The following is a 15,051-nucleotide window of genomic DNA, read 5'->3' as shown; positions in this document are numbered from 1 at the left end:
CTCACCATGTACCAGTCCTACCCAAGGTACTGTTTAAATACTGCACCATGTACCAGTCCTACCCAAGGTACTGTGTAAATGCTGCACCATGTACCAGTCCTACCCAAGGTACTGTTTAAATACTCACCATGTACCAGTCCTACCCAAGGTACTGTTTAAATACTGCACCATGTACCAGTCCTACCCAAGGTACTGTTTAAATACTCACCATGTACCAGTCCTACCCAAGGTACTGTTTAAATACTGCACCATGTACCAGTCCTACCCAAGGTACTGTTTAAATACTGCACCATACAGTATAATGGAGTAATTTTGGCAACACTGAACTATTTCTCTGTAGTTAAAAATAGTCAAGATGTTGCTGTTCGATCAGGCAGCAAAGTACTTTTGTTCCTCAGTTATCAAAACTAACATTAGAGCTGGTCGATATGGTTGAAATCAATATTCATAAGGATTGTTTTAAATATAGATATATATCTCAATATGGTTCACATATCAGAATCACGTTAAATAATCAAATGAATGTTCATCCCATTGAACTGAATGGTGATGTTAGCTGTGATGTCTGACATTTTCAAATTATATTCCTGTCATATCTCATTCTGTCAGAGTTTTTAAATAAATTCAGCTTGTTCTCATCAGTTCAGCAGCAGAACTGTGTCATGATTTCACAAAATCACCAGATCATCACCATGTGATTCACTGACAGACCAGAATATCATTTAATTCTCACCCAGCTCTAACATTGGAGACCACAACATCTCCCCAAAGATTTAGGATTATCACTGCAGGCAGAACAAAACGTCTGCACAGAACCAACCTGCTTTGTGTGTGTGTGTGTGTGTGTGTGTGTGTGTGTGTGTGTGTGTGTGTGTGTGTGTGTTTCAGGCTGTTGCAGAGGCTGAGGTGTGTGTCCTGTCTGTTCTCGACCAGCACAGGAGACATGATGGCGAACCACCTGGCAGAGCGTCCGGAGCACCGAGGCTGCTCCGCCCCACACAGCGGTAACTGACGCTTCAGGTCACTTCAGTTCAGTTCAGTGTGACACTAAACAGCCAGTCAGATCACATGGGCCAGGTTTGGTTTCTCAGTAAACTCATCATTGTGTGTGCGTGTGTGTTTCTGTGTGTTTGTGTGTGTGTGTGTGAACACCACACTCTGCTCTCTCCTTTCGCCACATCACTCACACACTGAAGGCGGCGGTGTACAAACCAGTCTGAAACAGAAGCAGAATTAAGCACATTTTATTGTCTTATGTAAACGTAACGTAAAGCGGGAATGTAAACAGTGCGGCGGCGCTTACATTTACGTTTTTATACTTCTGCGTTGATGTGGAGTAGAATGTTGTTGAAATCCCGAACACACGGAGGCAGTGTTTAAAAAGATAATAATATCGCACCAAAAAGAAACATAGAAGAAGAGAGGAACAGGAAGCAGACGTGACGACAATCACCGGTAAAAACAAACACGGACGCCGCTATAGCAACACAGCCGGAGGAACGGGATGTGTCGGAGCAGCCGATCGCCTCTATGATCGACCAATCAGAGCGCACGACTCTGCGTAGACTCGATGCCAAGTTGAGATCTTTTAGCAGGTTCCAACACCTGCAGAGACGCTGTTCTCATTAAAGTATAAAATGCTGTTTACTCTCTTCATATTGTTTATTTACACTCCATCAAAGAGGTAGCCGTAACCAAGGGAAACCAGAAACCTGTCATGTTTTTTATAGACCAATCACAGACGGTCAGAGTGGCGGCCGGTGTGTGAAGAATTGTTTTTTTTCTGTTCCAACAAACCTGCTGAAATTTTCTGCAGCAACATACCAGTGACATTTACTTCAGTTGCTGTATGTAGTTCGATTTTTTTAACATTTACTTATTTTTTCTTTGTTTTTAAAATACAAACTTTATGGAAATGCAAATGCTAACAAAAACGGCCTGAATAAAAAGCCATGGATGTGACAGCAAAGTGTTTTTGAGGATTATTTCCTGGAGGAGATGAAAACACTCAACTCAAAACGGATATTTAACACAGCAGACACACACACACACACACACACACACACACACACACACACACACACACACACACACACACACACACACACACACACACCAGATGAATGAATGCTGGCTCTTATTGGCTGCTGTCTGCTGTTCCAGATCTGGGTGTCGGTGTTGCTGGGAAGCAGCTGGTGAAGGCAGCAGGACCGTCGACACACAAACCACACAGGTAACGAGGTTTTCACCGGCCGGGTCGGACCGCGGCGCCGGCGGCAGCAGACTGAACCGGATCAGACTTCAGACCTGCCGACCGCCTGCTGGACACGATTCATACTGACAGTCTTTGAAATAAGCTCATATATTTTCTTTTTAAATCGGAAAAGAGACGGCTCCTGGTAGATCTCATCACATTTTTTAAACCTTTTCTGTCTTTTCCCTCCTTCCCTCGCTCTGCAACAACTAATCAATACAAAAACAAGGCTGCCGCAGTAGAATCCTTTGTGTTTTTGTATTTTATCTTTCTTCTAGAAAAGCACTTTGTGCTCGATGCTTGAAAGGTGCTATACAAATACATTTACTATTATTATAAAACAGATATTAATACGTGGGAAAGCATCAGCACATTTCTTTCTTTTGTTTTCCTTTGTTTTTATTTCTGTTTTGTTTTTAAACATTCATTCCTTTGCTTGCTCTTTTTTTCTTTTGCTTGCCCCCCCCCCCCCCCCCCCCCCCCCCCCCACCCACCCCACCCCAGTGTTGTGTCAGCACCCTCCCTGCCGGGGAGGCGGAGCTCCGGCGGTCGGGCCGGAGGCTTCATCCCCATCCACCTGCTCCCCTCCGGCACCCCCTCCACCCAGCTGTCTGTCCGCCCCCTCACCTCCCCCTCCCCGCTCTGCTCCTCCCCCGCCATGACCATCAAGTTCCTGGGACCCCGCCCCCCGCCCGAAGAGGTGAGGAGGAGGCCGCGGCTAAACTGACGCTGATATTTCATCACCAAAACTCCCATTATATATGTGTTGATTTTCATTGAGACAGAAGCGGTGATGAACTCGGGGTCCAGCAGTGACACCTGCTGGACAAAACACTCATCACAGTTTGAATCACTTGAGCCTTGACTTGATGCATGAAGAGAAGACTTGAGACTTGACTTTAACTTGTTCAACTGACTTTAAATGCTGTTTTCTGAATTTGTACAGAATGATTGAATTTATTGGGTTAGGGTTAGTTGAAATTATTGAATCATAATTATTAATATATTATAATATGTTATTATACATGATGCTCTTACCAAGTTTTTATCCTATTAAAACCATATTGCATTGAAAAGTCCTAGATATTTAGTTTTCTTGAAGATATTAAATTGATACTGGACTCTTGATTTGTTCTGCCTTGACATGAATCCTCTCCTCTCCTCCAGTATGTAGAGGAGGCGGTCACAGCGGCGCGGTCTCCTCCCGGTCAGCTGTCGGTGTTCCAGTTGTCGGCGGTGTTGTTCTCTCTGTGTAACGGTCTTCCTCAGGCCGCCGCTCGGTTTGAGACGCCGCCGGCTCTCATCCAGTCCTGGACGCTGCAGGAGGAGCGGCGGCGGAGCGGCAGGGAGTGGAGCTGGAGCACCGACCGCATCGCCGAGTGGGTGCTGAGCCAGAGGGAGCAGCAGGTAACGCACACACACACACACACACACACACAGGTCTGTGCCGATATGAAAATTTCATAGTGCGATTATCTTGTCCCAAATTATCTCGATTTACAATATTATCCCGATAATTATTAAGATTAAAACCAGTACTGTAAATTGCTTCAATTACTTAAAATCTAATTTAACAGATCAATCACAAGACATTTCTCTTTTCAGTCGGTCAGTCAGTCGCGTGTCGCTTAGTGAGTCGCTTCCTCAGATGGCCTGTAGAGGGCGTCTTTGACTGTGTATCCAATACATAAGCACAAAATCAAAAGTTGGTCAGTGTATAGAAATTGATCTGAATCGGTCATGGTCCTGATGTAACGTCATGTCTGTCATGCGGAGATGCACAGACAGCAGACCAGCAGCACTGTGCTCAGGTCAACAGTCTCCTGCTGAGAAAACGGAAGTGAAACTCTCCTGTGTTAGTAAGGAAACGGTAACCTGATAACTCTTCTGCTGCCCTACAAATGTTAACAGCAGGTAACGATACCTTGTATTTAAGTAACGTTAGTGGGATTATTTAACCAATAACTGTGTAGCAGTGCTTCAGTGCACTGAATTTAATTGAATTGAATTGGGTCTGTACAGGATCTGTACTTATTAAAACATGTTTTAATGCAAGACTGTAGAACATCTGTCAAATATTTATGTAAAATATTGACTTTGTTTTGTGTTTGTTATTCAGACTCCCAACAAGTCCACGTTTATCGCAATGGTCACAGTAACAAAAATTAGGTTACTAGTTATTATCCCCACACACACACACACACACACACGAGAATGAATGTATTAGTAATTTTTTTTTTTTTACATTGACTTGCAGTTAACCAACCAGCCATCATCTGGAGTGTTTAGGGCTGGGTATCGTTTAAAAAATGACGATACCAGTACCGATACCAGTACCCTTAAAGTGACACCGATACCAATAGAGTACTTCATTCGATTCCTTTTTTTTTTACGTTTTGGTGGCATCTCGGCACGCTGAACTGCCGACTCGTATCGTTTGACTGGAGAAGTTTCGATACTACTTGGTACTGGGTTATTTCGGTCGATACCTTAAAGGTATCGAGTACCGATACCCAGCCCTAGGAGTGTTATTCTGTTATTCTAGTTAGCTGATCAAATAGTGAAAGAAGCAGGTTCATTTTGGGATTAACTAGTCACTGTGGCTGGGGGACAATTCAAATAGACAATGATACATGTCAACACACACACACACACACACACACACACACACACACACACACACATTCCCTAATTCTCTCCCGCCCTCTTTCTCATCCCCCCCCCCCCTCCCCCAGTTGAGCCTCAGTGAGCAGAGTCTCCTCCAGACGGCGGCGGAGGCGCTGGGAGAGGACAGTGAGCTGCTGGAGTGTTACCGCTGGGCCGTGCACCTCATGTTGCGCCACGAGCTCGGCCTGCAGCCCCGCCCCCGCGGAGCCGCCGGCCGCAGGAGGCTGCCGCGCAACGTCTACGAGAGCAGCCGCATCTTCACCCGCTTCCTCTACCGACAGGTAACAGGCTGAGAGACAGACGGGCTGAGAGAGAGACGGGCTGAGAGACAGACAGGCTGAGAGAGAGACAGGCTGAGAGACAGACGGGCTGAGAGAGAGACAGGCTGAGAGAGAGACAGGCTGAGAGACAGACGGGCTGAGAGACAGACGGGCTGAGAGAGAGACAGGCTGAGAGAGAGACAGGCTGAGAGACAGACGGGCTGAGAGACAGACGGGCTGAGAGACAGACGGGCTGAGAGACAGACGGGCTGAGAGAGAGACAGGCTGAGAGAGAGACAGGCTGAGAGACAGACGGGCTGAGAGACAGACGGGCTGAGAGACAGACAGACAGGCAGAGAGAGAGAGACAGACAGGCAGAGAGACAGACAGGTGGAGAGACAGACAGGCAGGCTGAGAGAGAGACAGACAGGCAGAGAGACAGACAGGCTGAGAGAGAGACAGGCTGAGACACAGACAGGCAGGCTGAGAGAGAGAGACAGACAGGCTGAGAGACAGACAGGCTGAGAGAGAGACAGACAGGCTGAGAGAGAGACAGACAGGCAGAGAGACAGACAGGCTGAGAGAGAGACAGGCAGGCTGAGAGAGAGAGACAGACAGGCTGAGAGACAGACAGGCTGACAGACAGACAAACTATTTCACAGGTATTTTATGAACCTGCAAAGACATTTTTGCCTGGAACCTCCACAGATTCCTGACTCTGCTCTGTGCGGTGTTTCTGTCAGAATGAATCGCACTTCTTCAGCTGTCAAAATGTCTCTGCATCAACACCAACAGCATGTCCATTTCCACTGGATGGGTGAGTGACGGTGTGTGTGGTTCTTGCTGTGTGAACAGATCCAGAGTAAGGAGCTGCAGCCTCGCTCCATCGGCGCCATGGACGAGCTGTCCGTCTTCGTCGACCCGGACGAGTTTGCGGCTCAGAACCCGTCGGCCTTCCGGCTGTTCGGGACGTCCGAAAGCCCGCTGTTCGACGTGGTCCTGTCCGGACTGGCCGACGGGACCTTCTTCCCCCCCGTGCTGTTCTTCAGAGGCCGGCCGCCCCTCGTCCCGGAGGGGTTTCCTGACAACGTCTGGCTGGAGGCTCGACCCGAAGGCTTCACAGACCAGCAGCGCCTCGACATCTGGCTCAACAAGGTCCGCCTGCTTTGTACTTTAAACTGATGTCTTTGTCTCACGCAGGTCGGAAAGGAGTCGGCACGAGGACCGCAGCGGGAACGGTTGATCGACTTAATGCTATACTTGATTGATTTGAGATGTGTGTAACGGTGCGTTCAGGTTTCAGGCTGCAAAGCAACAGGAAGTCATTCATTTTCAGTGGAAGCTAGAAACTGAAGTTAAGCTGCTTCAACTTTTTTTTTATACAATCTGATTATGCGGCAAAGCACAAACCAATCATCATAGAGGGACGGCAAGGTAGTTATATTTACTTTATTATTTACTGATTTCAATTAACAAGAAGGATCATTTGCCAAATAAAATAAAAACAAGACAAAAACAAAACTATGACAGTATGACATTTTTAGTTGCTGCACCAACGTGACGACAACATGACCCGTCAACCAAACACCCAGGAAACACTTTTCCGCTCCGTTAACGACAGCGTGGCTCGGTACACCAGACTGGTTTGTAGCTTTTGTAGCCTTTAATGTGAACGTACCATCAGAGTTTAACCTGTACTTTAGCAAAACATTACTGAACTCAAGTGCAAAGGAAAGGAAACAAAACTAAAATCTGAAAACTGAAATCTAGTTTCCAAAATTCACTAGCCATTTTCAGTATTTTAGCGGCCAGCTGGATGTTTCTAACAGAATCGGCCTCCAAACGATCATCATCTGCCTCAAAACGGATGGAAGCTGCTCCACTGTTGCGTCGGACGATAACCAAACTAAATATGACATTATTGTATATCGTTATCGGCCGATGGATCGGTGCCCCTCTAACCATTTCTAATGTAATGGCACAATGAGTTTATCATCTGGTTAGAAAGTCCAGACACAGATTGCATTTTGAGACCAGGTGTAACTGAGGGAGAACGTTGTGATGTAAGGTGTCGAGTTTGGTTTCCCGTCTCCCCCGCAGGTGTGGCGCCCCCGTGTGGCGGCGCAGAGCGGCGGCCGCTCCCTGCTGATCGTCGACACGCACCGCGGACACCTGCAGGACTCGTTCCTCACCGGCCTGAACAGCCTCAGCGTCCCGGCCGTCATCCCCATCAGCTGCTGCTGCCGCCTGCAGCCGCTGGACGTCTGCATCACACCGGTGCTCCGCGAGTTCCTGCAGGTACACACCTGTCTGTCTGCCTGTCTGTCTGCCTGTCTGTCTGCCTGTCTGCCTGTCTGCCTGTCTGCCTGTCTGTCTGTCTGTCTGCCTGTCTGCCTGTCTGTCTGCCTGTCTGCCTGTCTGCCTGCCTGTCTGCCTGTCTGCCTGTCTGCCTGTCTGCCTGTCTGTCTGCCTGTCTGCCTGTCTGCCTGCCTGTCTGCCTGTCTGCCTGTCTGCCTGTCTGCCTGTCTGCCTGTCTGTCTGTCTGTCTGCCTGTCTGCCTGTCTGCCTGTCTGCCTGTCTGTCTGCCTGTCTGCCTGTCTGCCTGTCTGTCTGCCTGTCTCTCTGTCTGCCTGTCTGCCTGTCTGCCTGTCTGTCTGTCTGCCTGTCTCTCTGTCTGCCTGTCTGCCTGCCTGTCTGTCTGTCTGCCTGTCTGCCTGTCTGCCTGTCTGTCTGCCTGCCTGTCTGCCTGTCTGCCTGTCTGCCTGTCTGTCTGCCTGTCTGCCTGTCTGTCTGTCTGCCTGTCTCTCTGTCTGCCTGTCTGCCTGTCTGCCTGTCTGCCTGTCTGCCTGTCTGTCTGCCTGTCTGCCTGTCTGTCTGTCTGCCTGTCTGCCTGTCTGCCTGCCTGTCTGCCTGTCTGCCTGTCTGTCTGCCTGTCTGCCTGTCTGCCTGTCTGTCTGTCTGCCTGTCTGCCTGTCTGCCTGCCTGTCTGCCTGTCTGCCTGTCTGTCTGCCTGTCTCTCTGTCTGCCTGTCTGCCTGTCTGCCTGTCTGTCTGCCTGTCTGCCTGTCTGTCTGCCTGTCTGCCTGTCTGTCTGTCTGCCTGTCTCTCTGTCTGCCTGTCTGCCTGTCTGCCTGTCTGTCTGTCTGTCTGCCTGTCTGCCTGCCTGTCTGTCTGTCTGCCTGTCTGCCTGTCTGTCTGCCTGTCTGTCTGCCTGTCTGCCTGTCTGCCTGTCTGCCTGTCTGCCTGTCTGTCTGCCTGTCTGTCTGTCTGTCTGTCTGTCTGTCTGTCTGTCTGCCTGTCTGCCTGTCTGTCTGCCTGTCTGTCTGCCTGTCTGCCTGTCTGCCTGTCTGCCTGTCTGCCTGTCTGTCTGCCTGTCTGTCTGTCTGTCTGTCTGCCTGTCTGTCTGCCTGTCTGTCTGCCTGTCTGCCTGTCTGCCTGTCTGCCTGTCTGCCTGTCTGCCTGTCTGCCTGTCTGTCTGCCTGTCTGTCTGTCTGTCTGTCTGTCTGTCTGTCTGTCTGCCTGTCTGCCTGTCTGTCTGCCTGCCTGTCTGCCTGTCTGCCTGTCTGCCTGCCTGTCTGTCTGCCTGTCAGAAACTTCCAGACCTCCATCCATCTGCAGTCTGAGCTAACACAGACCTCTCTCCCCCCCACCCCCCCCCCTCCAGGCCTGTTGGACCCAGCTCCTGTCCCGGGGCGGGGCGGAGGGTTTGGGTCTGGACCAGCTGGCTCTCACTCTGGCCTGCTGGCTGAGTGAGGTGGCCTCCACCCTGAGCGCCGCGCCGCACCTCCTCCGCAGGTCCGCCTCTCTTCATTCTACCACTCACTGATAAATTGGTTATACTTTATGCACTTAAAGGTCTTAAACAGCCGAAGTGACATTACAGGAGAAGGTATTTGTTGGTAGAATGCGAGGACATTTAGTGAAGTTTTGAGTGAAGAGATTGAAGGTAATTTTAGTTTTGGCTCCACATCCTTTCATGTTTTGGTTCCAGTTACGGTTCCAATGCAGGCGGCTCTGCTGAAAGCTTTTTTTCTTTGGACTGTTAAATATAAAAACTTATCGAACATTTGGACTTCACTTCTTGAATTTGGCTAAATTCTGCTGTACCCCATGTTTCCCTTCTCAGTAGTGCCGTTGCTGTGGTGGAAGGAATTAAAACCTTCTTAAACTTAACCTTCCTAAAACCTTTTAAAAGGAAAACAAAAATGTTTTTGTTTAACTGTTGATGTTCTGTCCTCTTTTATATCTTTTTTTTATCATATTCTGCTTCTGTTTTCTGGATCCTTCCTTGTGTTTTTATTCAGTTTTACTGCTGTGTTTTGTATTACGTTTGTGAAGCACATTATTAAGTTGATTATTAAAATTGTTGTCACCATGGTAACTCTTCAGGTCGTTCAGCGTGGTTTCCACCCCGCCGCATGAGGAGGACGGGGAGGAGCCGGGCAGGTTGATCCAAAATCTGACCGAGGCTCTGATCCGCCCGCTGGACGCCAACAGCCAGCCGGACGAACCTGTACAGCTGCTGCTGGTGATGGAGGAGGAGCAGGGGGGGGAGGAGAAGCAGGAACAGCAGGAGGAGCAGGGGGGGGAGGAGAAGCAGGAACAGCAGGAGGAGCAGGGGGAGGAGGAGAAGCAGGAGGAGCAGGGGGAGGAGGAGCAGCAGGAGGACGAGCAGCAGGAGGAGCAGCAGGAGGAGGAGCAGCAGGAGGACGAGCAGCAGGAGGACGAGCAGCAGGAGGTGTCGCTGCAGAGCTCCTCCTCTCTGCGCCGGCTGTTCGAAGGCGACAGCGACCTTGAGTCTTTCCACGGCTTCGAGGAGAGAGAGATGGACAAGTGACGCAGAAGAAGTCCGAGCCGCAGACCTTCACTGCAGCGCGCTTCATTCTCGTCCAGAGCGTCAGTGTGTTGCTCGTGGACACACAGCAGGAGGCGCAGCGGTGAGAAACACGCACACTGGCTGTCGCGAGGATCGAACCCGTGACCCTTCGGTTACGGGACGGTCCCACGAACCTTCTGCTTGCAGCTTTCTCTGACTGACTTTGTCCTGCCGAGGAAGGCGGCAGCGGGTTCTGTCTCTCCTTATTTTCACTGGAAACATTGTGGACTGCGCTGTGGAGGAGCAACAGGAGCAGCACCAGCATCTGCTTCATGCTTCAGATATAAAACAAAGGCTGGCCGTGCTTCTGAAGCAGCATGAGTTCATCCTGCTGTTTGTAGGACAGCGACTCATCTGACCAACAGCAGTTACAACCGAGTCTGTCCAGACTGAGCAGGTTGAACCATGTTGCTGTTCTGCAGGACCAGCAGGTGTCAGCTGCAGCGCCGCTAACGTCTCCAACACCAACAGTCTCCTGTTACTGGAGGGAAAGTTTGTCCCATCGGTCTCCTCACCTAATATCTGATGAGAGGATCTGCACCAAAATCATCTGTGTGTCTCTGGTAGTTAGCTCTGTCTGGTTAGCATGCTAACGCCTTAGCATACAGTAATTGTAGGCAACTAGCATTAACCAAAGTATGAAGATGAACTATTGTTTTTAATTCTCTGGCCTGTAGATTCATAACTTCTGAAAACAAAATCTCAGTCTTCATCATCACTGAAGTCTGTTTACAAATCAACAGCACAAAAACGCGTCTGGAGCGCATGCTAACACTTTAGTGTTAGCATGCGCTCCAGACAGAGCTAACTACCACACAGAAGGTTTTGGTGCCGATCCTCTCGTCACATATTGGGTAAGGAGACCCAAACTCCCAAAAAGTCGGAGTTGTTCTTTTACAGCGGCCATGGAGCAGCATGCTGGAGCCAACATGGCTGCCTCAGTGAGGTCAAGACAGGACGCATTTAGTGGCAGTTCAGTTACAGTTCAGTTACAGTTCAGTTACAGTTCAGTTACAGTTCAGTTACAGTTCAGTTACAGTTCAGTTACAGGACGGTTTCAGTCTCCTCAGGGATCATGAAGCCGTTTGCTGCCGCTTCCCTCAGCTGAACGCTGTTTTCTGGCTTTTCTGCCGTCGACCCGAACCTTCTTGGTGTCGGTGTTGCAGGACTGGACCGAGTCCCGGGCCGCACCCGGTCTGTACCAATCATGGAGGGGTCCGTTTAGTTTGTACTGTACAGTTTTCTCTGCAGCTCAGACGTATGTTCATGTGACCGACTCATCATGTAGCTTCAATATCAATATGTTCAATGATCTGATAACTCAATAGGGAGACTGTCAGACACCATGTGACTGTCGTGGCCTTATGTCCCGCAGTGCAGCGTCCTCTGCATTGGTTTTTCTTGTCATAAATCTTTTAGAACTTTAAAACTGTTTAAAAAAAAAAAGTGATTTAGTTCAACAAAAAACTAGATGCGTGCAGATTTGCTGAGTTTGAGTCTGATGAAAGGTTTTTATTCTAAAACTCCTTCCAGTTTGGACCAAACTCTCTCTGAAGAAATGAACTGCAGCCTCTGAGATGTGAAACGCCTCCCTGCTCCAGCAGCTGCAGCCTGCCTCGGGAATTTTACTTTGCTCTTTGCTTTGTAAATAGACTTTGGTACTTTTTATATTTGGAAAATAAATGACTGTAATATTTGGTAGGAAAATAAAGAGACGTTGTACTGGATGGCTGTGAAATTTCCTTTGTTGCTTTTCTAGTAGATAATTGATGTGGTCATTTAACTTATTTTATTGTAAACCCCAAAAAGCATGAATGTGAGGAAGATGGGTCAGTATACCAAGATCAGTATCTGAACCTTCTGTTGACGATCTAAACAGGCAGAAACCAGATGAGACGGGATTTTTCCACCAGTGTGATGTTGCTTCGACCTGTTTCAGTGGGTGAAGATGGGATATTTTCATTCATACATGAATTGATGTAAAGAATGAGAGTATATTGCAGCTCATCATGAGCTAGTACTGTTGCAAGAAGCTTATTCTCCATTTACAAATGCTGCTCATTAGGGGTGTAACGGATACCGAAAAAATCCAAACCTTTCGGTTCGCCACCCACGGTGGCCCGTGGGTCCGATCTCCCTGGAGAGTATCTGTCCAATCAGTTGTCAGAATTGCATGTCAATCTACGATGACATCACAGCTGGATTAGCCTACTAACACAGCAGTAGCCTATGGAGCAAATTGTGGAATTTTAAGTTTCACTTTCAGACTCTGCTGCTGCTGCTCTGCTGGTCTGTGAATCGACAAATGGCAAACATGACGTGATGCGCACATCGGCGCATTAGAAATCGATTTGGATCAATTTGACCAACTTCTGATTTTGTGGCTTCCGTGTCGATATTGCGGCAGTTTTAGTTATTGCTCTGTGTCTGTCTGAACTCGCTAAAACATAGTGATGCGAAGGGTCAGGTGTTTTTTTTTCCAACCCGCCCCACCTGCGGGACCCGCGGGTTTCGGGTTTACCCGTGCATGACTATTTGCACTGTTTATAGCAAAGATTTGTAGCCCTATTCAGTAGTGGAAGATTTCAGTGATTCATGATTTCATGATTTAAGTTGCATTTTATGTTGATGCCCTGGAGTAAAGCCACTGAAGGTTGCATTTTATGTTGCAATTTATGTTGCTGTTGGCCTACATAGACTACAATGCAGGGATATTTTATGTTAAAATAACAAAGAGTCAGTAGCATTTACTTTACTTTTGAAAGAAAGTCTGTTGATTTAGTTATACTGGACTTTAATTTTCAGTGAAAACATTTTCATTCAGGAAACATTGTATAAATTGGAATTTGCAATTGTACTTCCCCTGCCCAGTGCACCAGATATAGGCCTATATACCACACCGAACCGAAACCCCAAAACCGTGATATGAACCGAACCGTGAGTTTTCTGAACCGTTAAACCCACTGCTCATCGAGAATTTATAGATGTGCACCAGGGTCGAGGTGAATTCATGAATGAATTCATCAATTCCATTCTGAAATTGTGAATTGTTTCCACTGTGAAATTCCATGTTGGTTTTTTTGCTTGTTTTTCTTACCACACATCTGAGATTGCATATCATGTTATATATTATCAATACTGAATATCATAAAACTGGTATTCGATGCAGAACATGTAATGGTAATCCATACATTATCATTGAATGTGTTTGATTTGTTGAACTGCCGTAGAATAAGCTTCACTTTCACGATCACAGAATTTACTGCTGTTCTTGCTGATGAAGCAACACTTTTATCAAAACATACAGCAGCAGTTATCAACCAGGAGAAGAAGAGCTTCAGCCTCCCACAGCTGTCACTTATCTAGGGCTGCAACTGACCATTATTTTGGTAATCGATTAATTTGTTGACTATTTTTTCGATTAATGTAACGATTATTTTCTTAGTTACATTAGTCATAACAAAATAAAACTGAATCAAGCAGCTCAAAATTCACAGCTTTATTGAGTCTTAAGTCTTTGAGGAGCAGGTGGAGGATGCTTTACATACACATATACACCTTTGATTGTATGTTATGACAGAAAAATATTTTCTTAGGTGTTGATAATACAAAAATGTATTGATGAATTTTATTCAGTAATTTAATGCCTGTAAAAATGCCATGGATTCTCTGTACAGGTAGAGGTGAGACCAGATGAATTTACTGCTTTCACTTTGGGCTTGTTCTTTAAGATTGTGTAACAAGCGCCTTTGTTTAATTCAAAATTATGATTAATTCTGATTAATTATTAATTTAGTGGCAAAGAAAATAGCGGACTATGGATTTATAGGAGCAGTACATCAGGGTGTTGTATCCCAAGGTTTGGGTCAGAGAGCAAAACCCATGGACTGCTGCCGATGCTGCTAAGCTGGTCGACACCTATGTGACTGCTCACTGAGGGCCAGGGGTCTACGCTGGACACCTACAGCCACGCCAGGAGATGGGTAGGTCTGATGAGTTTGGGAAAGGGGGTGGTTCACAAAGTTACTCTCCTAGTCAGCCCAGGGTCACCAAGCTCTTAGTGGTAGCCCCCACCAAGTTCAAGACTCAGTCAGGCTGAGGTTGTCTGTTACAGCTGTGGTGAGGCAGGTCATACACGTCCAACTTGTCCTGTTAAGAAGTCCAAGAGTACCGGTCTCTGCTATGCCCCAAGGCCTGAGTTGACTTCCCCTTCACAGCCCCCTGAGTCAGTAGTAGCTACCGTCCTTTTGAACGGCAAACCTCTATCAGCGCTCTTAGACACAGGTTGCCCACAGACTCTTGTCCAGGTACAGTTCATTCCCAGAGAGGCTTGGAATGTAGAGGACACAGTTCCAGTTGTTTGTGTCCATGGGCATAGTTCAGATGTTCCCACAGCTGAGGTCTACATTGAGGTTCGCAACCAATCATTCTTGATGACAGTAGGAGTAGCCCCTAAGTTGCCCTATCATTTTTTGTTGGGAATGGATTTGCGCATTTTGCTTGACCTGATACAGGACCGCAAGAGGAAGTTGTGTAGGGTTGTGACTAGATCTAAGGCAAGAGAGTGCACTATCCCACAAATCCCTGAGGAGTCAGTCTCAGCTGAGGTAGTGGCTGTAGTACCACCTTTACCTGTCCAGCCAGTCTCTGTCATTCCCAGTTTGATCCCTCCAATTACTGTAAGGCAGGATGCAGATGTTGATAGCACTCAAGTCCTTGGTGTGCCTGTTACTTCTAGCCCAGTTACTGATGAGGCAGTTACGAAACCAGATGCACTGCAGCTCATGCCATTTTATGGAGAAGAGGTAGTTGGGGTGCCCACAGTCGCACAGGAAGAGAGACTGTGTAGACACGGAGAGCAAGTGGGGGAGATGTTGGTCCAGTCAGCTGAGCAGCCAGACCAAGAAGTTGAGTCTCCAGACCTAGCTCAGGCAGATGTTCCCTTCCCCTGTGATCTGGCCCAAAAGCAGAGAGAGGACCCCAGTCTTGCAGATT

General features: G+C 47.7%; 1 protein-coding gene across 1 annotated transcript; it reads left to right on the top strand.

Moving 5' to 3' along the window:
* The first annotated feature begins 245 nt into the window (after window positions 1-245).
* pogza (pogo transposable element derived with ZNF domain a) lies at window positions 246-11,783 on the top strand. Its single transcript, XM_078290207.1, has 11 exons — window positions 246-270; window positions 889-1,004; window positions 2,164-2,233; window positions 2,759-2,954; window positions 3,422-3,661; window positions 4,990-5,202; window positions 6,037-6,336; window positions 7,282-7,479; window positions 8,845-8,975; window positions 9,570-9,738; window positions 9,835-11,783. Exons 1-11 carry the CDS (start codon window positions 251-253, stop codon window positions 10,015-10,017), a joined length of 1,836 nt encoding a protein of 611 aa, XP_078146333.1. The 5' UTR covers window positions 246-250; the 3' UTR covers window positions 10,018-11,783.
* Window positions 11,784-15,051: the final 3,268 nt, after the last annotated feature.

This window comes from Centroberyx gerrardi, chromosome 19, assembly GCF_048128805.1.
Source record: "Centroberyx gerrardi isolate f3 chromosome 19, fCenGer3.hap1.cur.20231027, whole genome shotgun sequence".
NCBI classification, from domain to species: domain Eukaryota; kingdom Metazoa; phylum Chordata; class Actinopteri; order Beryciformes; family Berycidae; genus Centroberyx; species Centroberyx gerrardi.
The sequence above is the reverse complement of the archived record's forward strand: the minus strand, read 5'-3'. Positions and strand labels throughout refer to the sequence as shown.

Excerpts from the sequence above, each read along its gene's own strand:
- pogza (XM_078290207.1), top strand. The coding sequence starts at position 251 with ATGTACCAGTCCTACCCAAG. Across the intron at positions 271-888 it reads ATGTACCAGTCCTACCCAAG|GCTGTTGCAGAGGCTGAGGT; the intron begins GTACTGTTTAAA and ends TGTGTGTTTCAG. Across the intron at positions 7,480-8,844 it reads TGCTCCGCGAGTTCCTGCAG|GCCTGTTGGACCCAGCTCCT; the intron begins GTACACACCTGT and ends CCCCCCCTCCAG.